The 24114-nt window shown below is 54.2% G+C and overlaps 4 protein-coding genes across 4 annotated transcripts; 2 read left to right on the forward strand and 2 right to left on the reverse strand.

Annotated features, from left to right (window-relative positions):
* Positions 1 to 812: 812 nt before the first annotated feature.
* BAUCODRAFT_59325 (uncharacterized protein) lies at positions 813 to 2297 on the reverse strand (the record flags this gene model as incomplete). Its single annotated transcript, XM_007681720.1, has 1 exon — positions 813 to 2297. A coding segment is annotated over one exon (1485 nt), but the record flags the coding sequence as incomplete, so codon positions are not given.
* A 97-nt stretch (positions 2298 to 2394) lies between these two features.
* Positions 2395 to 2861, forward strand: BAUCODRAFT_254220 (uncharacterized protein). The gene has a single exon (XM_007681811.1). The coding sequence runs from the start codon at positions 2492 to 2494 to the stop codon at positions 2753 to 2755; it is 264 nt and encodes an 87-aa protein (XP_007680001.1). The 5' UTR covers positions 2395 to 2491; the 3' UTR covers positions 2756 to 2861.
* Positions 2862 to 3070: 209 nt separating this feature from the next.
* On the reverse strand, positions 3071 to 7237 carry BAUCODRAFT_77161 (uncharacterized protein; the record flags this gene model as incomplete). Its single annotated transcript, XM_007681757.1, has 4 exons — positions 3071 to 3537; positions 3612 to 4669; positions 4741 to 5696; positions 5768 to 7237. The coding sequence occupies 4 exons, from the start codon at positions 7235 to 7237 to the stop codon at positions 3071 to 3073; spliced, it is 3951 nt and encodes a 1316-aa protein (XP_007679947.1).
* Positions 7238 to 8142: 905 nt separating this feature from the next.
* On the forward strand, positions 8143 to 24032 carry BAUCODRAFT_95688 (uncharacterized protein). The gene is made up of 7 exons (XM_007681812.1): positions 8143 to 8908; positions 8961 to 9735; positions 9788 to 12906; positions 13100 to 16033; positions 16080 to 17287; positions 17362 to 18043; positions 18108 to 24032. The coding sequence occupies exons 1-7, from the start codon at positions 8391 to 8393 to the stop codon at positions 23548 to 23550; spliced, it is 14679 nt and encodes a 4892-aa protein (XP_007680002.1). The 5' UTR covers positions 8143 to 8390; the 3' UTR covers positions 23551 to 24032.
* Positions 24033 to 24114: the final 82 nt, after the last annotated feature.

The following is a 24114-nucleotide window of genomic DNA, read 5'->3' on the forward strand; positions in this document are numbered from 1 at the left end:
GTTGGCTGGCAGAGTCGCAGAGCGAATACCGTGGTTCTCGTGCGGCCTGTCTGAGGTTGAAGAAGTGATCGCCGGTAAGAGCCGATTTGCAAATGAGAAGGGTGTTTGCGGTTTCAGAGGAGGGAAGTACGACGAGCGCCCCACCTTCCATGTAACTCAGGCTGGCGTTGCTGCATTACAGAGACTTTGGTAACAAAGCATGAGACAAGCTTCCTTGAAGTACAAGACCGGTGGCTCACAGCTTCGGTAGCGGACGTGATTCGTTAACTGAATGCATGTATCTTGACGCACTGACAGCATCGCTCCTAGGCCGAAGCATCCAATTGGTAGGATAAAAAGCCAGGTCGAATGACAAGTCAATGGGCGAGTTGATAGCATCGCGCCACTGGCTGAAACCTCTCCTCTCCTGCATTGAACGAGGAGCTTCTGGTTGCAATTCCGTACGATCCTGGGCGAGATTGTCCGCCGTGCCGAAATCTCCGGCGAATGCTTGTGTGTCTTGGGTATCCATTGACGTCCGGAGCGGTGGAGCTGTGCTAACATCACGGTACGTCTCAAATGCGGAGGTAGGAAGGCGGAAAATGAAGGTAGCAAGTTGACCTTTGCATATGAGATACTTGCCAGAGACGGACACCCCAGAGCGATGCGAGATCAGACAGTGTAAAGTGTTTGCTGGGAAGCAAGACAAACCACGGCTTCCAATTCGTGGGTTGCGATACAAGCGTACTTCACAGGGTACAATGTGAACCGCGAGAGCGTCAAAGACCTCCCGGGGCTTGTTGCAAGGATATACGACCTCAGTTGCTGAGCTCGCCGAAGATCGAGTGCACCATCTCGCCACCACGTACGGCTAGGATGCTGAGCAGACTGTCAGCCAGACCGTGTGTCTGTTCGTTGCATCCCTGCAGCCAGATTCCGGCGTCATCCTGCACGGTGTGCTTGCCAAACTGAACGCTGTAATCTCGCCGAACGTTCCACGTCTCATAAGCGTCACCGCCCTTCGGCATCAGATGTCTAAGGTCCTTGAGCATATATTCGTGAGCATCCCTTCGGTAGCCGCTCGCCACGATGACAAGATCAACCGTCAACGATTCCTCCTTCGGTTGCTTAAACTTGCAATACTCGCCGGAATCGTTGCGGATGCGGAGTGTAAGGACAGGTCTTCCGTCAAGATCAGAGTCTTCGACAGCAGTTAACGTGCGGTGGTTGAGGATGCGCTGCGGCCACTTCACATCGTCATGACCGTATTGAACGTCATACGAATACAGCCTGCTGTAAATGTGGTCTAGAAGTTCCAGGCGCACCACCCCGTAATTGGTGCCCCTATCTCGTTCAAGCTGCTCAGCCCGGATCTTCGCTGCCTGTCCGTAGATGTCGTCCACACGGCTGGGGTCGAAGATCTCATTGACGAACGGAGAGTCATCGCTCGGTCGGAGTGCCGCACCTCGAATAACCAAGTACGATTTGGCATTTGGGAACTTGGTAGAGAGATTATCGAACACTTCAGCCGCAGACTGACCAGCGCCAATGACTGCTATTGATCGCGGCTGTTGATCTCGAGGACATATCGAGTCGATATTGGTGGCATACTGCGATGAGTGGATGATGCGAGGATGCTGCGGTGGGAAGCACTCTGGCATGTTTGGCTTACCGCCCACTGCGATGACGACGTGCTTCGTCCGTAGGGTATATACTTCTCCGAACCGGAGACTCTTGACAACGACATCGAAAGTGTCGACCTGGCCCGTGACGGGATTTGTGCTTCCGGGTCGTATGGATTGCACGGCCTGACCATAGTCGACAACGTCTTCGAAATGACTCGCGCACCACCGCATGTAGTCTTCGTATTCAATGCGCTGAGGAAGGAAAGTGCCAAGATTGCTAAACTTAACAAGTCGTCCCTTTTCGTGAAGGTAGTTTAGGAATGTAAAGCGACTCCTCGGATTCCGTAGGCTTGCCAGGTCTTTGATGAAGCTGATTTGCATCTTCGCTCCTGGAAGGAGCATGCCGGCATGCCATGCGAATCGTTCTTGTCGCTCCAAAAACTTCACTCGAGGTCGACTCGTCCGCAACTCTGGACTGCCTTCCTCCAACGCATCGTGGAGTGCAACAGCAATCGCCAGAGAAGCTGGGCCAAAGCCGACACATATCAGATCATGCACATCGTCCACGTCCTTGGCGCTCTTAAGTAGTGACGGCAATACCTGTTGCCCGTCATTGGCGTTCTCATGGGTACTGCCGTTTGTGTACTGATGGGAAGCTCTATGGCCATTAACAGACACAGCATGGGGCGACATGGTCGTACTGAAAAGATGGTGTCGTAGTGGCGGACCGGAGTCAATTTGTCCGTATACGTTGTTTGTCCTTAAGTGAAATCAACACGAACAAACAGCTCTGCAGCTTCAATTTCTTTCCGCAATGACAGCCTCCTTTCTCGAGCGAAACCGGCAGGGGAGTCCGACAGCGCAGAAAGCATCCTGATGGGGACTGCATGCCTTGGTTACAATTGTTGTCACACAAGCTCAATGTCGTCAGACAACATAGCGCTGGCTCCTCGACAAATCAATCGTACAACCGAGTGATGTCGCCGGTGTATCATCCGTTTTCGGTTTACATTAGCGGCTATCTAATCAGATCCGAGGTATCATCAGCGGCGCGGCGTACGTCTCCCAGAGAAGAGGTGGGATCGTTGCTGGCAAGTCCTGCCGAAGTGGAGCACAGCTGTGCCAGTCAGATTTTACAAACGCTTCGTTGAGGACTCCATCGGTGACGTTGCAGGAAAGTTAACGGATCTGATTAGATTGCCGAGACTGAAGATCGACAGCAGCGACATCGGTGAGAGTCGGGCATGTGAGTGGAGTCGAGGCTCGGCAGAGGTGTCGCAATACATAGAAAGTGGTCTCTCGCTAACACTAATGCCAAGCTGTTCTAACTCTACGGCGTAGGTGTGCACAGAGAGACTAAATCCAAGAAAGGAGTGCGCACGGCAGTGAAACGCGTAGTGGTGATATCGCGTGTGAAGTACAATGCAATCGCTTTTGACGCTGGGCTAGCTAGGTTATTGGTGCGCTCATACCAAAGACTGCGCTTTTGCCATGCTCGCGTACAGCCCTCCAAGCTCGACGAGCTCCGCATGCGTGCCGTGCTCGACCACTTGTCCATCATCGAAGACGTAAATCCTGTCGGCGTGCTTGATTGTCGCTAGACGATGTGCCACAGCTACCGTCGTCCGCCCAGTGGATGCTTCGGCCAGCGTTCTCTGGATTAACTGCTCACTATGCGCGTCCAAAGCTGATGTTGATTCGTCAAGCAGCAGGATCTCGGGGTCACGTATGAGTGCCCGCGCCAATGCGACTCTTTGCTTTTGCCCGCCGGACAGCTTCGAAGAGGCACCGGAACCGCATTCCGTGTTGTAGGCTTCCGGCAGGCTCGTGATGAACTCATGTAACCCGCACTGCCTACACACTTCCGCTATCTCTGTGTCGGACACTTGTTGGTCTTGAGTGGCTCCCAGCCGGATATTGTAAGCTATGGAGCCTACAGATTGGTGGGTAGCGTGGTCAGCCGAGTTTCAGACAGTCATGGAGGGATTGACAAATTGCTATGCTTACCTGGTAGTAAATCTGGCTCCTGTGATACCAATCCGACACGGTCTCGTAGCTGCTGCGCGTCCATGTTTCGGAGATCAACGCCGTCAACCGCAATGCCGCCACTGCTTGGATCGTAGAAGCGTTCAATCAATGTCAGCGTGGATGACTTTCCTGCGCCAGACGGCCCGACAAGTCCAACGAAGCTGCCTTTGTGTATGTCGAGGCTGAGACTGCGCAGTGCTGGTTTATCGCCGCCTGGGTAAGTAAAGGATACTTCGTGGAATGCTATCTTCGGATTGGTTCCCGTCTTTTCCTCAAGACTCAGCGACGACGTGGAAGCGAAAGATCCTGGAACAGGTCCGCTCGACTTTTGATCTGCCAGGATGTGAGGCTCATAGCTCAGCAGCTTGAATACGCTTGTAGCGGCAGCTTTTGCACGAGCAATCTCCGGCGACAAGCTGAAAAGCTGACCCGAAGATTGAGCGGAGAAGAGCAGCGCAGGCAGGACGGTGAAGAATGCCTTCTCGGTGTACTCGCCGTTCCGGACTAGGCGAGCGCCCCACCAGTAGGCTAGTGCGTACACAAAGTATGTGATAGCGAAGGACGCAGCTAGTAAGATGTTCGACCAGACCGTGAACAGGCGTGCATTCTTCAGTGGACGGTGTAATGCAGCTCTGTACTCTTGTTGCATGTATCCTTCGAGACTGTATAGGGTCACTGTCTTCCGCTTGGTGCAGGCCTCGGCGGCAAGACATGTTGCGCTTTGATATGCTTGCCGACGACGTGTATCTGCGGAAACCAGCATTCGTATGCGAAGGAACCCTGCGCCCAACATAACAGGCACAGCGGCCATGAGGACGATAGCAATCTTCCAGGCTACCGCCAGAGCCAAGATCATGCCACCAACCATGGACGTGGTGGTCGTGACGATGGTCCCAAGGGCAGTGCCAGACAAGCAGCTCAGATCGCCGGTGTCCTTCGTGAACGCACCCATAAGATCGTGAACGCCGCGACCGGGCTCTGCGAACCAAGCCATATCGAAGCTCAGCATCTGGCCGAACAGTCGTCTCTGCATGCGGCTATAGGATGATGGTACATGGGTCAGCAATGTTCCAGACAACCGCAAGGCTATACACATCGTTCTGCTTACCCAATGCTTCGGGAGGAAGCTATACCGAAAGCTGTACCACTTCCAATCCAGGACACAAGTGCAATGCAGCCGACAACGAAGAACATTAGACAGTAGAAGTGGGCCTCTTTTTCGAAGGAAGGGGCCGTGAATGACCGGTTCAGCAACTCAACAAGGTTGCCGAAGATAATGGCCTCGCCCAGTAACAAGCCACCACTAATGAAAGAGGCCAGTATGCCGAGCATAATGAGCCATCCCTCCGGCTTCATATGGGCTAACATGGCTCTGAGAGCGTGTGAGCGGCTCGATTGACTGCCCTGTATCTGCTCGGTGGGATTGGTGAAATCATCTTCCGCCTTCTCGGTGTCGCTGAGACTTGCCGTGCTACATGCAAGACTCTTCGCATACCGAGCGTCTTCTTTCCCGTGGGAGTCCTCGTTGCGGCTAACATCGGCACCCTGAGCTTCCAGGAGACTATGGAAGACACCTTTGCTTTCAGCGAGCTGGCTGGGCGGACCGGACTCTATGACCCGACCTTCTCCGAGTACGAAAACATGGTCGACGTCAAGTACTGTAGATAGTCGATGTGCGATCATAATTACTGTTGTGCCAGAAGCAGCAGCTCTCTTAGCCGCTGCCACGATGAGTCCCTCGCTGTAAGCATCTAGTGCGGATGTGGGTTCATCTAGGACCAGCAACGCGGGTCTTCTCGCTAACGCTCGAGCAAGGCAAATGCGTTGGCGCTGGCCTCCGGACAGCTCCACGTCGTCCGAAAGACTCGTGTCGACGCCTTTGGGGAGGGTGGCAATGAAGTCCAAGTTAGCGTCCGAAATCGCCTGTTGCACGCGACATGCCTTCTCAGCGTCCGAAAGATCCTGGTGTCGAAGTCCGTGGCAGATATTATCGTGAACAGTACCGGAGAAAAGGACACTCTCTTGTTCTACGACAGCCATTTGCGCTCGTAGCTTTTGTTTGTCCTACCCCATCGCATGTCCGCGGGTCAGCTGTGTCTTAGTCATTGGCAGTACCTGAACATCACTCCGCTTACCAGACAGCGAAGCTCCTCACTACCAAGGCGAATACTGCCGCGATAGGAGTAAACGCTACTGAGCAATGATACCAGCGTCGACTTCCCGCCTCCAGATAGTCCTACAAAAGCGTTGAAAGTTCCGGGGTTGATGCTGAGACTCAGATGGCGAAGGGCATCGATATCGGGCCTCGCCGGATATGCAAACTCAACGTCCTCGAGGTATACACCAATCCCATGACTAGTATTAGGGATACTCTTGGTTAGGCTTGGAGCCTCTTTCTTCGTAGATGCGTCTGCAAGCGTACATATTGTTTCTTGTGCAGCAGCGGCGTTTGCGAAAACGACGAGGAGCGGTGCGAACTGTGTCACAACCAGCGAGCTGTCCAGGATCAGGAAGACTACAGCGAACACGGTGCCGGCGTTACCGCTTTCCTGACCCGAAGCCGCCATGTTGCTGCCTAGGTAGAACGCAAGCCCATTGACCGAGTATACAATGAAGTAGATGACGCCTACTTGGGTCGCTGCAATCAAGGCATGACGTATACTTGCCTCCAGCTTCCGTCGTAAATGGTTTGAGTGCGTTTCGCAGACACTATTCGTCATGGCGAATGCCTGTACCGTTTTCACAGCCCGCAGCGCGGACTCCACAATGCTGTTTGCAGCCTCGGCATGCTCTGCGGCTCGACATGAGAACCTTTTCCCATATCGTGAGGTTACTGTGACCGTAAGCGCCAAAAGCGGGAACACAGCGGCAAGTAGAATGCCAGCAAGTTTCGGGCTGAGAATGAAACCAACCACAAAGGCCGCGACGAAGTAGGAGAGGGTTTGTATGAAGATTCCGGCCTTCTCGGAGGTTCCGGCATGAATCGAGTCAATCTTCTCTGTGAGCAGTCCATTGAAGTCAACGCTATGTGTGTCCAAGTAGGCCTGGTCAAGATGCAATAAGCAGTCGAAAAGCCGTAACCTGGAACGCAATGCAATCTTCTCCCCAATGAAGCCGAATAGTGTGGCATATAGCGCCGTAAGCGTGAAATAGGCAGCTGCAATACCAAGAAGCTGAGCAATCCTTGTCCGTAATTCATCTTCTGGAGGTGGGAAATTGTTGATGAGTTTTCCAAACACCACACCAATAAGCGGTAATGGAAACCCCGCAGCAATAGCAAATAGTACTGCTGAGGCGGCTAGGACCTTGTCCCATTGCGAATCCAGCAACAAGTAAAGACCAAGGTATGAGGTCTGGAAAGGGTTGAGCCCGAGCAGTTGCTTGTACAGTCTGCCGGAGTAAGAGATGATGACGGCGTACCATTCGCGCGGGTGCGCTGGATCAAGCGTGCTGTCTTCGAAGGGTTGTTCACCACTCACGGATGGCCTGCCGATAGTGCCGTCTGCGTCGATTCCGTCGAGTTGGTTTGGAGCGCTGCTGTCTGCGTCTTTGTCGATGGCTGACACACTGCCCTGGTAAGAATTATGAAGCACAGGGTCGCCCATCTTTCCCTAACGCAGACCAGCTTCTAGCCACGATTGCTTGTGAGGGGAGACCGAGCGCACGTCGAAAGAGTTCTCGTACGAGATATTGAAAGCCTTACTAGGCACAACTTACAATTTACTCGCTTGAACATCTCACCAGGAAGAACCAGAACGTGAGCGACAGCGAGAGGCTACCGAGGTCCGTTCGAATATGGTACCCATCTTCACCATAAGCACTGTAGCCGATCATTTCCTCAAAAGATGAAGAGGCGGTCCAACATGTCACGAAGATCGCCGGCTAGGAAGCAAAGGAAGTGGGCCAAACGCAGTGTCATACAGAGTTGTCGTCAGATTTTACGGATTCATGATGTCGCTTTGCGCCGTCGTAAACCATCCGGGCTGGAGGCGGCTGTTGCTATTGGCGCCAAGCAATCTAATCAGATGGATCGATAATAGATCAGCATCAGCTTTGTGAGGGGCGGACTGGGCGAAGAAGTCTCGCAGATCGTCATATCCAATAGAAAGGGCCATGTGTACGTTGCCAGAGTTTGACGTGGGTCCCCACAAATTTCTCCACGGCATCGAACAGTAGTACCTCCGATATCGCTGCTAAACTGTAGGGGCATATTCCGCGCCTAAAGGGTGCTCGTTAGCGAAGATCGCCATTGTCATTCAACAGAGTCGCCTGGTAGATGGCAGGGTTGTGTTGCAGGCCCCGTTGATGGTGCAGTAGTATCGGGAATGCCGCCAGGGTACGGTTGCAGCGCTTTCGTAGGTTCCGCGAAGTCTTTGGGAGTGGCTGTCTCTGCTGGCGGATGTTAGAAGGAAATGCGGAGTCCATTACGTCGTTTAAACTTGCCGCTTGAAGGGTCGGAGTTGTGCGTTATGGTCCGTGCCCAGAATTCCACCATCTTCATTCTTCCAGGCGGATGACAGGTCACGTATGCGGTGTTGTAGCCGAGTTGGAGAACCTAGCTGGAGCAATACGTTCCCGGAACAACTGAGTAATCACTGAACAGTTTCAGCGTTTGTGAGGTGAGGCCGTGATGAAGATTCTGCTCAAAAAACGGCGTATCCCCATCAAGGCATATCCACCATGACACCGTCATGCTTCTCCAGGGCGTAAGTGAACATACTGCCATATTGTGCAACACCGAGGCATCAAGTTATTACAATGGCTGAAAGGCTGTCGGTTTTGAACGGGACTCCACGACTGCTTGCAGGCCCGCAGTTGCTTCACCATCTGGTCAAGGGCCAACCCGGGAGCATTGCTATCGACTTCACAGATGCCGATGCACGCCAGGAAGTCGTGACCTACTCATGTCTGCAGTCTCGCTCCGACGCATTGGCGTCGGAGCTTCTCGCTCTGCACGAGCATACGCAGACGTACGCTACCAGTCGTCCCATTATACCCATCTACATGCAGCAATGTCCGGATCTCTACATCTCCCAGCTTGCCACACTCAAGGCAGGCTATGCGTTTTGCCCATTGCCTCTGGATGCACCCGAGGAACGTCTACGCTTTATTTTGCGGGATGTGGAGGCAAAGATCATCTTGACCACCTCAGCATCGCGATCTAGACTGCCTGCGATTGAAGGCATTGAGGTTATTGCCGTCGACAACTCAACCCCCAACCACATTACGTCCCAGTGGCCTACCGACATTGACCCGGCGAACGCCGCTTACATTATGTAAGTACTCGAGCCGCGCTCTCACCTACACCGTGCTTATTGTTCGATGTAGGTACACTTCAGGATCGACTGGTACTCCGAAGGGCGTGGTAATATCTCATCGAGCAGCCAGTCAGGCCCTGCTTGCGCACGACCCGCACATCCCTGCCTTCAGTCGCTTTCTCCAGTTCGCGAATCCCACCTTCGATGTCAGCGTTTTCGAGATATTCTTTCCTTTCTATCGAGGCGGCACCATTGTGTCGTGCGACCGAAAAGCATTGCTGAACGATCTTCCCGGCATCATGAACGCTCTTAATGTGGATGCGGCAGAATTGACGCCCTCGGTGGCAAGCAGCTTGCTGCACAACCGGAGCAGTGTACCTAACCTCAAGCTTCTTCTCACCATCGGAGAGATGCTCAAAAGGTCCGTCATAGAGGAGTTTGGTGGGAATGATGGTCAGCCTAGCCTGCTTTATGGCATGTACGGACCTACAGAAGCTACCATTCACTGCACGCTGCGACCAGCTTGTGCGAAGAATATGACGGTCGGCGATATCGGTGTGCCTCTAGACACTGTGTCTGCGTTCATCGTTAAACCCGCAAAACCAGAGGCTGCTAACGCTCCTCTGGAGCTTGTGGAAGTCGGTGAAGAGGGCGAATTAGCTGTGGGAGGTTACCAACTTGCTGATGGCTATCTTCACCGCGATGAGCAGACGAAAGCAGCATTTGTCGATCACCCAAAATACGGCCGCCTTTACCGTACTGGAGACCGTGCTCGCTTGCATGAAAGTGGCTGGTTAGAATGCTTAGGCCGTATATCAAGCGGCCAGGTGAAGCTGCGAGGTCAGGTAAGTGGTCACTTCTGTTTCTGAGCTGCGAGCTTCGCTGACAACACCGCAGCGCATTGAACTCGGTGAAGTCGAGTATGCGGCTGCGCAGACCGCCGGGTGTAAGAGCGCCGTTGCAGAAGTGGTGGATGGCACTCTTGTCGCTTTTTGTGTACGGTCCGCAGCAACACTGACAGTCTTTGACATACAAGAAACGTGCAAGAAGTGGATGCCAGCATTTATGCTCCCCAGAGATGTCATACTACTTAACGAGCTTCCGTATCTTCCGTCTGGAAAGATCGATCGGCCAACATTAATCAAGCAATATCAAGACCTCAGGCAAAGCCATACGAACCAAGTCAACACGCTGAGCCCGGCACAGCAGCGGCTTGCTCGAATACTGGATCGATCACTAGCAGCGCACATCAACGCAGATACGGACCTACCTACTGTTGGTCTCGATTCACTCTCCGCGATCCGCATCGCTGCCCAGCTACGCCAGCAAGGCTTTCCGCACGCTGATGCCAGCATCGTACTTCAAGCTCACAGCATTCGCGAGCTCGATAATATCTTGGAGCAGGCCAAGTCTACCGCCGTCAGACATGACCAAGCGTCCGAGGCCGACAACGAGACAGCCGCCTTCAAGCAATTCTGCGCTAAGGTGCTGGAGAACCCAAGCATCACTCATCTTCGGGAAGATATTGAGGACATATGGCGGTGTACGCCAATACAGCACGCTATGTTGACGGAGACCGCGCGCACTTCCACAACGTACTTCAATGATGTCTCCTTCGAAATCCGAAGCAGTATCTCCTTGAACTCGCTGAAATCGGCCTTAATTCTGCTGTCTACTCACCACCCACTGCTCCGGGCTGGCTTCGTTGATGTCGACGGTGCGAACAATGGCCATGCAATCATTATCTGGAAAACGCTTCATGAGAGGCAGATCAGGGTAGGCGACGTCTCAAAATCTGGATCTGTCTCAGGAGGCCTGCCGGACTTTCTGCGACCTCTGCTATTTCGATTACGCGAGGGCTCCCACTCTGTATGTTTGAATCTTTGCATCCATCACGCTCTTTACGACCAATGGTCTATCGATGTCCTGAAGTCAGATCTGACTGACTTGCTACGTGGGCGCGAACCTCCTCCCGTGCCGCCCTTTCAACAGATCAGTGAACTCTACGCTAAATCCAGCGCTGGGGCACTGCTTCAACAATGCGGCGGTTTCTGGCAGCAACACCTGCAAGATTTCACCATCACGCCCATTCCGAACCTCAATCCGTGGATTGTCCCGCCTGGCTTGCAGAAACTCTCACGCAACATGCAGCTTGACGTGACTGCAGCCAGATCGAGAATGAAAGTTTCTGGGGTGAGCTTGCCCACCGTTTTCCAGGCAGCATGGTCTTACCTTATGGCCTCCCTGTCCGGGAGCTCGGATGCGATCTTTGGCGTCGTCTTCTCGGGTCGTCATCATGCTGTTACTGGAATCGAACGCATCGTTGGCCCGCTCTTGACCACACTACCTTTTCGGGTCGACATCTCGAGCGTGCAAACTTGTCGCGAGCTTCTCCGGGCGGTGCAGAACGCCAACAGAGCCATGCAGCTGCACTCACTGACTCCACTCGTGGATATTAAACGGGCCGCTGGTTGTGCACCAGACACTGTCCTCTTCGACGTTCTGTTCGTCTGGCAGGAAACTAGCCTCATGCTAGACCCGAATGATCTACTGATGCGTGAAGTTGCTTCCACTGACCGACACGAGTTTAACCTCGTTCTTGAGCTTGAACCTCTTCCAGACAGGATCGTCGCGCGGGTAACATACCAGGAGAGTCATCTACCACAAGAGCAGGTTCACCTCCTTCTACGTCAACTTGACCGTCTTGTCGAGAGAATTGTGCAGGCTCCAGAGACTGCGGTCGCAGGATTGCAGGAGGCTTTAGACCTCGAGTTGCTATCCGCATCGAACCATTCACCCAGTACATGCACCAGGGTAGGTGGTGTGGTCTCGGCCGTTGAGCGGCAGGTCGATCTCTCGCCACAAAATCGAGCCCTGCACTTCGCTACTCACATCGTCGAAGGCCGCTTGAAGACAGTCACCCTCAGCTACCAAGACTTCAACAACAAGGTGAACCAATTCGCTCGCCATCTCCGCGCACTTGGCGTGGCACAAGGCGATCTTGTCTGTATCTGTATGGAGAAGTCACTCGATCTCTATGTCAGTATCACGGCAACACTAAAAGCTGGTGCTGGCTACGTACCTTTACTGCCAGATACTCCGCAATCAAGGCTTGAAAGCATCTTGAGTCAGACAGCGTCGAAGATGTGTATCTGCGACAGCGGCACCGAAAGCAAAATACGCACTGTTGGTGATGTCGGCATAGTCATGCTGGACGATGTCGACATTGTAGGCTATGACACCACTAACCTGGACCTTCCATACGTTGGCAGCAATGTCGCGTATGTTGTATTCACGTCCGGAAGCACAGGATCGCCGAAGGGTGTGTGCGTAACATTTGACAACCTAGACAGCAATCTCTCTGCGCTTGCTGAGCTGTATCCGGTTAAAGAGGGAGATCGTTTGCTGCAGGCATGCTCGCAAGCATTCGATGTGAGCGTCTTCGAGATCTTCTTCAGTTTTAGCACAGGCATGTGTTTGTGCTCCGCTACTAAGCTGGTGCTATTCAGTGATCTCGAAATGAGTATCCGTGCCTTTGGCATAACACATCTGTCCCTGACTCCTACAGTCGCTGCTTTGATACGTCCTACCCTCGTACCGACAGTCAGATTTCTGGTCACGGCAGGTGAAGCGGTCACGGAAGCCGTACGCACTCAGTGGGCGGGCAATGGCCTCCATCAGGGCTACGGCCCTTCAGAGACCACGAACATCTGTTCCGTGCTAATGGATATGTCCAAGGAGCACGCAATCGGCAACGTCGGTCCTGCGCTTCGGAACACCTCAGCTTTCGTGATTGCACCAAACAAAACATTCACCTTACTGCCTGCGGGCTCGGTAGGTGAACTCGCATTTGGTGGAGAACAAGTCTTTACTGGGTACCTGAACATGCCAGATCTGAATGCTGCGAAGCTGTTGTGTCACTCTCGTTTTGGCCGGATATACCGCAGCGGAGACATCGGCAGGATATTACATGATGGAACGCTGTTGATCGCAGGAAGACTGGATGATCAAGTCAAGTATGGCTTGCGCCTTAGTGAGCCTAGACATGTCGTGCTAATACGGACGCAGGGTACGTTGATAACATCAGACGATCGGAGTCAGCTCGCTGCAAGGCTTCTATCCGTGATTCTCAATTCATTCGGAACCTGGACGGCCAAATCACTCCCTTCTTCTTTGGCTGATCGTGCTCATACTGACTACATGTGCATAGGTCCGAGGCCACCGTATCGAGCTCGGCGAGATCAGCGCCGTCATACTTCGCGACTCTGGAGTTTCAGACTGCACAACTATGCTGATGCACAATGAGGTCGCATCCGACCAAGCGCTGGTTTCCTTCTACGTCCCGCAAGCCGCCAGCGGTCAGAACACAGTAATCCTCGAAAACTACGCAGGAGAGACGGCTCATCTGTTCGGTGTTGCTGAAGATGCGCTGCCATCTTACATGATCCCGCGCTTTATCATAGCAATCAGCGCGATGCCGCACACGGCGCAGGGCAAGCTCGACCGTCGCTTGCTGCAACGTCTGCTCTCTGAGATTCCCGACAATGTCCGGCATCAATTCTCTAACCAACAAAATGATGCGACAACACCCGATGCGGACTGGAGCGAAGCAGAAGACACGGCGGCAACTTTACTGGCTGGCACGCTGGGCCTGCAGCGTCAGAGCATAACAAAGAGCACATCTTTCTTTACGTACGGTCTCAACTCTCTGCATGCTATTGCGTTCGCGAAGAAGGTGAGTAGTCATTTCCGTCGTACGGTTGGCATTGATGCAGTTATGCGCCATTCGAGCATTGCTCGCCTTGTCGCGCATGTTTCTGGCTGCCAAAATGAGAACTTGCAGGTAAATGGCGACACTTCTCTTAACGTATTCTCGGAAGACTTCGCAGCGAAAATCAAAGCACAGCATCATGCCACAGGACAGAACGTCAAGCGCATATTACCATGTACACCGCTTCAGGAAGCCATGCTATCCGTGGGAACATCAAGGTCTCCTGATGCTTACTGCAACACGACAACGTTCGCGGTTTATGGGGATTTGGATCGCCTCCTGGATTGCTGGCACGAAATGGTTGCACGCCATGATATTCTACGTACTGTGTTCGTAGAGACAGATTCCGCCGACTACCCTTATGCACAGGTTATTCTCGAGGCCCACAACCTGCCCATACACCGATCCGGGTGCGGAGCAGCCATAAGCAGTAACGGTCCGAACATCACACGGGGCGCTGAAAGCCTTCGATTGAGCCATAGCCGACCAATTGTTCTCGAGGTCGTCCAAACAGACGAACAGAGTCTTCTCACGCTGCGGATGCTGCATGCAATCTACGATGGTGAGTCCATGGCGGTCCTGCTTAGCGAAGTGCAGGCGTCGTACCACGGCGACACGCTACCGCCACCCGTCTCAGCTGAGCCTTTCCTTGCGGCGGGCATTCGCGACAACCAGCAAGATGCACTCAAGTACTGGGCCGAGCGGGTCGTCTCTTATAGGCCTCAACCGTTCCCTCGCCTCGACGAGGGCAGCTCTGACTTCGAAGAAACGAAGCAGTGCGAAGCAAGTAGCACACTAGATATGCTACGTAACTTCAGCAAGCGCCAAGCCACCACAACACTCAGCATCTTCCAGGCCGCGTGGACATGCGTTCTCTCGCTCGCGCAGTCGTCCGGTGACGTCTGCTTTGGAAATGTGGTCAGTGGACGAAGCGTCCCAGTTCCTGGTGTCGAACGTCTTGTTTTGCCGTGTTTCAACACGGTACCAATGCGGGTACGGACTTCGCAATTTCGAACTTATCTGGAACTCATCAGGAGTCTCCACGGTCAGAACCTAGCAGACACGCGGCACCAACTGACTGCCCTTCGCCGCATACAAGCACTCTCCGACGCACCAGAAATGCATCTGTTCGACTCAATGCTTTTACTACAGCCGCCGCACAATGACTTGAACTGTCGCGTTTGGACTCAATCACATGAAGAGGGATCTATGGGCATGCCGCTCGTGCTCGAGATTCTGCCGGAGGCCGACAGATATGTGCTGCGTCTGCACTACCTCCCGTCCCGAGTGTCTTCAAGCCTTGCGCCTCTACTGCTTGAAGCCTTCGACAAGGTCTTATCAGCCTGCCTCGCCCATCCATTGGCTGAACTCGTTCGCCACGAAGCTGCACACAGCTGGGGTGTAGCTGGGAAGCTTGCGACAGTAGCGAATTGTGCTCACAACGGCAATTCGGGAGACACTGAACAACTTGGCGATGACTGGACTGCTGCAGAGCTCGACGTCCGCGAGGTCTTCGCATTGATCAGCAAGACGCCGGCACAGCGTATCTCGAAGAAAACCACCATGTACCAACTTGGCCTCGACAGCCTCAATGCTGCACAGGTCGCGGCTCAACTTCGAAAGCGTGGGTACAACGCTCATGCATCTAACGTCATCGAGAATGTCACGCCAACCGCGCTTGCTGCCGTGGTGTCAAGACGTGCTGGCACCAGGCATGCGAACGACCAAGCAGTCGACCTCACTGCCTTCGACCGCCGCCATCGCTCCGCGGTAATCAACGCATTACGGACGCAAGGTTCCACAATACAAGCGATACGTCCCTGCACCCCAGCTCAAGCTGGCATGCTCGCCCAGTCTATCAGCAGCGATGGTGCACTATATGTCAACCACGTGGCTTACCGCATACCCCACACAGTAACCATGGAAGAGCTGAAGAGCGCCTGGGCCCAAGTCATGCGAAGACATCAGATACTACGAACCGGCTTCGGCACCATCAACGAGGCGTCAGTCCCCTTCCTCGCGCTCACGTGGGCTGTCGGTGCTGTGTCGCTTCCCATTAGTGACATGACCGCTGACGACAGCATCAAAGATGTTGAAGGTCGGGTAGCAAGCAGCATCTGTCAGAATATCCGCCTTCCACCCTGGCGCGTTCGAGTTGAGATGATGCACCGGACAATGCTGCTGTCGCTGCATCATGCTTTGTACGACGCCGAAGGCCTGCGCTACCTGCTGGCCGATCTGCAGTATGCCATGAAAGGCGACAATATCGGGAACGAGCTGAGCTTCGATCGGCTACTTACTCAAGCACTTCGTAGCGCAGAAATGAAGCAGGAACTGGATACTTTCTGGCGAGCGACATTGCATGATGCCCGGTAAGTTATCCCTCATAGTCCACGTTGCGTACTAACAGTAATGCAGCATTGTCAGGTTTCCTGATCTCAATCATGTGTCAAACACAGCAGCGCGGATACAGTCCGTGAGTCGAACTAGCATGCTGCCGCTTCCAGCAGTCGAGCGATACTGCAAAGACAACAACGCTACGGTTCAAGCTATCGGTCAGGCCGCTTGGGCGATACTGCTCCAGGCATATACGGGTGAAACGGGCGTTGTCTTCGGTACCGTACTCTCCAATCGTGCTCCAACCAGCGATCAGGCTACCGCCTTCCCAAGCTTAACAACTTTACCTGTCGTATACCCTACATCTTCATCTCCAGCGGAGCTCGTTCAGAGCATGGTGGCCTACAACGCTCGCATTTATCGTCACCGTCCCGTAGCTTTAGACGAGCTTCAGCGACTGGCTGGTGATCCTGGACGAAGCTTGTTCGACACAGTCTTTGTCTATCAGAAACGGATCGCAAGTATAAGTGATTTCGACTGGCCGCTGATCAGAGAATCTGCTGCTGTAGATTATGCCGCATCACTGGAACTCGAAACTCTCCCGGACGACTCTATATCGCTGCGGCTTACCACCCACGGTCGAAGGGTACCAGCTGCTCAAGGCAACCTCATGCTACAGCAATATGACATGCTTCTGCAACGCATAGTCACCGGCTTTCACAGCAACGTGTCCAACCAGCTCTGGTCAATCAACCCCGCCAGAGAACCGTGCCTAGCAACCAACGTCAAACTCTTACATGAGTACCTTGACATCAGTGCCCAGCAGTATCCCGAGCGTTTAGCACTCGAGTTCGTTGACTCTTTGCATAGCACGCTGACGCAGCGAAGACGTTGGACTTATAGACAGCTCCAGCAGCGCAGCAACCAGGTGGCTCACCTACTAAGAAACAATGGCGCAGGGACTGGTGACATCGTGGCGGTGAGTATGACGAAATGTCCGGAAGCTTCGTTTGCTTTCGTGGGTATTCTCAAAGCGGGTTGCGCGTTCTTAGCCATCGACCCAGAGTTGCCGGTTGCGCGGCAGCGGTTCATCTTGGGAGATTCCCGTACGGCCATTCTACTCGTCGGTCCTAACGACGAGCTGCCCACCGCACCCGCGGGCGAGAGTGTCGCACCTGTCATACGTCTTAGTGAGACGATACTCGATGAGTATCCGGGTCACGCAGTAGACGCTGCTGACGTACAGGCTGATTCGACTTGCTACTGCCTGTATACCTCAGGAACCACCGGTGAGTGGAGCGATGCGAGGTGCCATTCCGAGTTCACCGAGACATAGCTGACCCTCCTATCTATCGATTTGTAGGCACCCCAAAAGGCGTTCTTCTCAGCCACGAGAATGCTGTTGAGGCTATGCAGGCCTTCTCGCGCCTGTTCGCCGGCCACTGGACAATCTCATCCCGATGGCTGCAGTTCGCTTCATACTGGTTTGACGTGCAGGTCCTGGAACAGTTCTGGAGCTGGAGCGTTGGCATCACAGTGGTTGGTGCACCACGGGACCTGGTACTGGAAGATATTCCAGGGTTCATCGATAGCCTTAGCATTACACACATCGATCTCACTCCGTCTCTTGCTCGTCTTGTGCATCCGCATGACGTACCTAGCTTGCACGGCGGGGTTTTCATCACTGGAGGGGAGGCGCTCAAGCAAGAGATCATTGACGAATGGGGCCCGTACTTCACCGTCTGCAACGGATATGGACCGACAGAAGCTACCATCGGGGTGACAATGAACACTTTTATCGGACCCGATGCAAAACCATCCAACATTGGGAAGCAATTCGCTAACGTAGGCGCATACGTATTGGAGCCCGATGGGGATCAGCCTGTCTTGCGTGGCGCTGTTGGCGAGCTGTGCGTTTCAGGCAAGCTCGTTGGAAAAGGATACCTCAACCGACCGGACCTCACTGCGAAAGCCTTCCCTTTCATGGAACGCCACGGTGAGCGCATGTACCGCACTGGAGATTTGGTCAGGCTTCTGTCAGATGGGTAAGCAGCAGCTATATGTAGCTCCTTTGTGACACATGGCTGACCTTGCTCGTCGTGTCCTTAGATCGTTCGCTTTCATAGGCAGAAAGGATACGCAGGCGAAGCTCCGCGGACAGCGACTAGAGATCTCCGAAATCGATAATACCATCAGCGGCTCATCGCATGAGCTCGAAGACGTTGTGTCAATGGTCGTCAAGGACGAGGGTGGTAGGAAGCAAACCCTGGTGTCTTTCGTAACGCTCTCTTCCCAGTCGCGGTCTCAGGCCCTCGAACTTGTCACGTCCGACATCGCCAAATCACTCGTTCGCACGGCCAGTGAGACGTGCAAGCGTAGTCTTCCTGGCTATATGGTGCCAACCCACATACTACCGGTCAGTGGTCTGCCCTTGACCGTCAACAACAAGATTGATACGAAGCGCCTTGGGTCATTTTTCAATTCGCTCACCATGGAAGACCTCCAATCTCTGTATACAACGAACCAGCAAACCGCACCGATGAACGACCGCGAGAACACAATCTGCCATGTCATTGCAGACATGCTGTCTGTCAACATCGATGTGCTGAAACGAGAATCGAACTTCTTCTCTGTCGGCCTTTCATCCGTCTCTGCTATCACGTTCACGAGCTTGCTGAAGCGGAGAGGTCTACACGGTGCGACCGTCACCAGGGTCATGCAGAACCCGACTGTTAGCTCCCTCGCCAAAAGCCTCGTCTCTGATAATAGTGGCGACAGCAAGGAACGCAGCCTTGTCAGACAAGCCCGGCTCTCCATAGCCGCATTCTCTCAACGCTACCGAAATGCTGCGGCTGCAAAGGCATGCGTCGCCCTTAACCAGGTTGAGGTAGTCAGCCCCTGTACTCCACTCCAGGCTGGACTCCTGTACGAATCAACGAATGCTGTCGAGAGGCCATATTTCAACGAATTCCGATATCTTCTGGTCAAGGCTGACCCACAAAGACTTCAGGCAGCTTTCAACCGCTTGGCTTCTGAGGTGCAACTCCTAAGAACAAGATTCGTTCGTACTGATGATGGCTTCGCGCAAGTTGTCATTAGAGACGTGGAGGTGCCTTGGTTTTCCACGGAAAGCCAGTCACCGAACACTGAAGATAGCTTCGCGGAGCAAAGAGAACTGTGGCTCGATGCCAACAACGAAGACATTCTGCAACCTGTCCGGGTTTGTCTCGCAACGAGCAACGATGCACACACTTTGACGGTATACGCTCATCATGCGATATATGACGGGATCTCTTGGGATCTGTTGTTTGAGAAGCTTGCGGAAGCCTACAAACACGGGGAGATCCTTGATTCCGGCCCACGATTCACGGATGTACTGCCTTATGGTCCACTATGTCCACTGCCAGAAGCAAAGGCATTCTGGCAACAGCGAGCACCAATGCTTGTCCTCAACCCTCTTCCTGTTGTACATGAATGGGACCAACAGACAGCTGCCTCGAGCAGTCTACGTTTTGAGCCGAACGGCTCGATTGACACTCTGCGCAAGGGCTTAGGTGTCTCGCACCTATCAGTCGTCCAAGCCTGCTTTGAGGTGGCGTTACAGCAGCACTTCACAGCTCGCACTTACGGTCACGTTGTTTCGGGGCGGAGCATACCATTTGAGAAAGCTGATCGGGTCATCGGGCCACTCTTTAACACTTTGCCGACTGCGATTGGAATCCAAGCTGGAGATAGCTGGCAAGATCTCATTAACCGCTGCCACCAGTCTAACGTTGCCACCCTCCCCTTTCAGCACTCGTCGCTCAGAGACATCCGCAAATGGTGCGGCAGGTCAGCGTCTGATCCGATGTTCGACGTCCTTTTCGTCTTCCACCACCGACAGAAAGCGTCTGTAGCACCAAACGAGGAGCTGTGGACAGAAGTCGAGCAGCCACCGAGGGCACAGTATCCGCTCGCAGTCGAAATTAGCCTGCAATCCGATGGGAGCCTCTCAATCGTCTCCGTCGCCCGAAGCAATGTCGCTCAGCAGGCCGACTTGGCGGCACTTATACGAAGCTTCGAAAGCGCTTTGAGTAGTGCGGCAGAAGCTCCGCAGCAGCGGATTACCGAACGTTTTCAGATCGCCCAACACGCCGAGGGTGCCGTATCGGCTCCAGCGCCTGCGAATATGACCAATGTGAACGGTACTTTCCGCTGGTCGGAGAAGGCTGTCGCCCTCAGAAATGCCATTGCGCAGACCGCTGGTGCTGACGCATCGAATATCAAGGAGCATACCAGCATATTCAGTCTCGGTCTCGACAGTATCGACGCCGTGAAGCTTGCCTCGAGAGTCAGGAAGCTGGGCCTCGCGCTATCGGTCAGCCAGATCTTGCGAAGTCAAACCATTGCTGGGATGATGGAGCTCGTTGAAGTAGCGAGCCCGATACATGCGACAACCCCTACAGACAGCAGGCTGGATACGCTTTCGCAACAGCTACAGGATGCTCTGCCATCCGTGGTGTCGGATACTTCTGTGGCGCGGATTCTGCCAGCAACACCACATCAAGAAGCTCTCATCGCGGACATGCTGCGCTCGGAGTTCGGAAACTACTATAACCACGACGTCCTAAAGCTGAGACCTGGCGTCGACCTACCAAAGCTCAAGGAGGCATGGCTGGAAGTCATCAAAGCCTCCCCAATCTTACGGACTGCTTTCCATCCGGTAAGCTCTGCTGACATCTCGGCCACGTTCGCTCAAGTAGTGCAAGAGACAGTCCCAATTACGGAAGTCTCTCTATCTGCTGAGTCGGAAATGGAAGACCGGGTTCGGTCAATCACTGCAGAAGTGAGATCAAGCTTCCCCCAAGTTACGCCGACCAGGCTCACGTTCGTCAAATGCGCCTCTGAACGCTACCTTGTTGTGTCGCTGTCACATGCGCAGTACGACGGGCACAGTCTCGCACTGCTGCACGAAGACGTACAGCAAGCGTATAGTGGACAACTTGCTGCAAGACCAGCATACGACGACCTCATTGAAGAGGCCCTAGCAGCAACCAATGACGGGGCACGAGACTTTTGGACCGCTGCTTTGTCCGGCGTAACATCAACGGCCTTTCCAGCAAGAAAGTCAGCAATCGCCACTTCTACTGTGCACCGTGTCGAGCGGACCTCTTCGCTTACGGCGAACGAGATCCGCTCATTTTGCAAAGGACAAGGCGTGTCCATGCAAACGCTCGCTCAGACATGCTGGTCTCTTCTGCTGGCACACTTCACTCGTAGCCTCGACGTCGTATTTGGCGGCGTACTTGCGTGCAGAGACAGCGAGGCTGCTGAACAGGTCATGTTCCCAGCTATGAACAACGTCCCCGTCAGGGCCGCCCTCCATGGTACAAGGCTGGAAATGCTGCGGTATATGCAAGATGTGATGAACGATATCCGGCCGTATCAGCGGACACCGTTGCGCATGATACAGAATGTCTGCGCCGATGGAAGCAACGAGCGACAAGATGGCCTAGTCGACACTCTATTCATCTACCAGCATCGTCCGGAGTCCTCAGAAGCAGGACCCGAGCCGCTGTACGACTCTGTTGGTGGGACGTCGAGCGTTGAGTACCCGGTAGCGGTCGAGATGGAGATGGTCGGTACCAAGCTAGAACTGCGCGCTGCGTGTAAGGACGACGCGCTCGATGCTGCAGGCACGAGGCAGTTGCTTCAAAGGCTCGACAAAGTTCTGAATTCGATCTTGAGGGAACCGGAGAAGCCGACCGTGGATTTCAGCGAGGATGAAGTGCTAATCTGTGACCTGCCGGGCATAACTTTAACATCTCACCTTGGAGATGACAACACTAACGGCAACGTCTCAGAAACAAAGCAGCATAGCAGAGACGGTCTTCTATCCCACACCGCCCTGCAGATCCGCGAAGTGCTGGGTAAAGTGGCAAAGGTGCCCGGCGAAAGCGTAACGCCATCAACAAGTATACAAAGCATCGGTATCGACTCCATCTCGGCAATCAAGGTCGCATCATTGCTGCGTAAGCAGGGCATCTCGCTTTCCGTGAGCCAGCTCATCCGTGCCAGGACGCTCGTGAAGATGGCCGAGCTTGCCGCGGCAGGGAGGGAACCTGAGCCCACCACCTCCCGCACGCCGGCTTCGGAGATCATTTCGACAGCGTTGCGACAGTATGACATCCCATCGCTGCTCAAGCAGGCCCAAATCGACCAAGAGAATGTGGAAGGCTTACTGCCAGCTACGCCCGGACAGGTTTATACGCTAAATGCCTGGCGCGGGACGGGCGGGCAGCTGTTCTACCCGACCTTCAGCTACCATATCAAGGCCGCTGTCGACGAAGACCAGCTTCGCAAGGCCTGGGAGGGTGTGGTTGCACGACACGCAATCCTTCGGACGGCCTTCTGCGCCACGAGCGACAAGCACATCCCAGTGCTGCAAGTTGTACTCAAGAGCCCGCCTGCAAGCTTCTTCACTGGAGAGCACAATTCCAGCAATAACACTCCGTCACCGCAGCCCATGGTTACCCTGCGAAGTGCTGCTCGTAAACACAGCGATGGTGGCGGCGAAGAATGGCGGCTGGATCTTCACATCCACCACGCATTATACGACGCCGTATCTCTACCCCTTCTAACCGACGACTTTAGAGCACTGATTTCTGAGCGTGGGCGCGCGATCTCACAGACGAAGTACGAAGACTTCCTCGCTCTATCACTGACGCCCGAGGCGCAGACAGCCCGACAAGCATTCTGGTCGCAATACCTCCGCAACCTCCAACCCCTGACCCTCCAGCAGCCGAAATCGAGAGGTCAGCAGAGGAGAGTGGAACTCTTCAAGCCCGCTCTACTCGCCGACGTCAACGAATTGGAGCAGCTCACCCGGAAAGAAGACATAACCCTCCAATCCCTCCTCTTCGCCGCCTACGCAAAGATCTACGCCGTTCTTGCCGCCACCCAGATCACAGCGGCGCCAGCGGCTTCGCAGCCAGAAGACGTAATGCTAGGCATCTACCTCTCCAACCGCTCCCACCTCCCCGACCTCGACCGCCTCGCAGCACCAACGCTGAATCTCGTGCCCTTGCGCGTGCGGGCGCCGAGTGTACGACCGGTCCTTAAGCTTGCCAAGCAGATACAAGAAGATCTGGGCGAGGTTGGCACGGCGCAGAATGCTGCCGTGGGGTTGTGGGAGATTGAGGAGTGGACGGGCGTTGAAGGGGTCGATACGTTTGTGAACTTCCTCAAGTTGCCGGAGAGCCGCAGCACGGAGGGTACGGATAATGACGGTGTTGTCATTACGGAGTTGGATGGGAGGCGTAGTGGAGAGGGTTACAGCCGTGTTACTGAGCCGGCGGGAGATGGGGAGATGGAGATGCCGAACGAGCTGCGAACGCTGGGAGACGGGAGGGCGTATCACTACTCGCTCGATCTGGAAGTGGCGGTCGTGAATGGAGCGCTAGACGTGGGTTTGTTTTGTGCGGAGGAGATGCTCGGGCTAAGTGAGGCGGAGCGGGTGGTGGAGGAGCTCAAGTTGTCGCTCGAGGAAATGGTTGGGACGGCGAAGGCATGATATTGCCTCTAGTTCACAGGCAGTGCGTAACAGATGTAGAAGCGTGAAGCGTTCGGTATAGAGTCGTACAGGTAATACAAGCGTGATACACCACATCACCTGCCGACCAAGCATTGCGAAACACCTCAAACACCTGCCAGTTGATCAGACTGCTTCATCGCGTCCAGCCATGATTCCACCCCTCCCTCCCCGGCGTCTCGGTCTGTATCCTCGCATACTCGATAGGCACCCCATCCCAAATCCCCTCCTTCCGCATGGCAATGCGAAACAGCCTCCCCGTCTCCTTCCCACCCTCCACTGCCGCCTCGCCAATCCTTTCTCGATCTTCCGCCGTCAAGCCATGCCCGTCGACAAGGCGTAAAGCCTCGCAAGCGGCGTTCATGCTGTTGTATTGCCGTTCCAGTTCCAGTTCGCGACGTTGGCGAAGTTTGGATTGGTAGAGTTGCCAGGCGCGGTGGATGGTCCAGTGGCGGAGGGCGCGGTTGCTATTATCGTACACTGCTGTTAGCTGTGTGCTGTGTGTGGTGTGGTGTGGAATTTAGGGGTTGGTTTGGGATATGGCTT

The sequence above is a fragment of the Baudoinia panamericana genome (genome assembly GCF_000338955.1).
Source record: "Baudoinia panamericana UAMH 10762 unplaced genomic scaffold BAUCOscaffold_12, whole genome shotgun sequence".
Lineage (NCBI taxonomy): Eukaryota > Fungi > Ascomycota > Dothideomycetes > Mycosphaerellales > Teratosphaeriaceae > Baudoinia > Baudoinia panamericana.

Excerpts from the sequence above, each read along its gene's own strand:
- BAUCODRAFT_95688 (XM_007681812.1), top strand. The coding sequence starts at position 8,391 with ATGGCTGAAAGGCTGTCGGTTTTGAACGGGACTCCACGACTGCTTGCA. Across the intron at positions 12,907-13,099 it reads AGACTGGATGATCAAGTCAA|GGTCCGAGGCCACCGTATCG; the intron begins GTATGGCTTGCG and ends TACATGTGCATA. Across the intron at positions 16,034-16,079 it reads GCGACATTGCATGATGCCCG|CATTGTCAGGTTTCCTGATC; the intron begins GTAAGTTATCCC and ends ACAGTAATGCAG.
- BAUCODRAFT_254220 (XM_007681811.1), top strand. The coding sequence starts at position 2,492 with ATGCCTTGGTTACAATTGTTGTCACACAAGCTCAATGTCGTCAGACAA.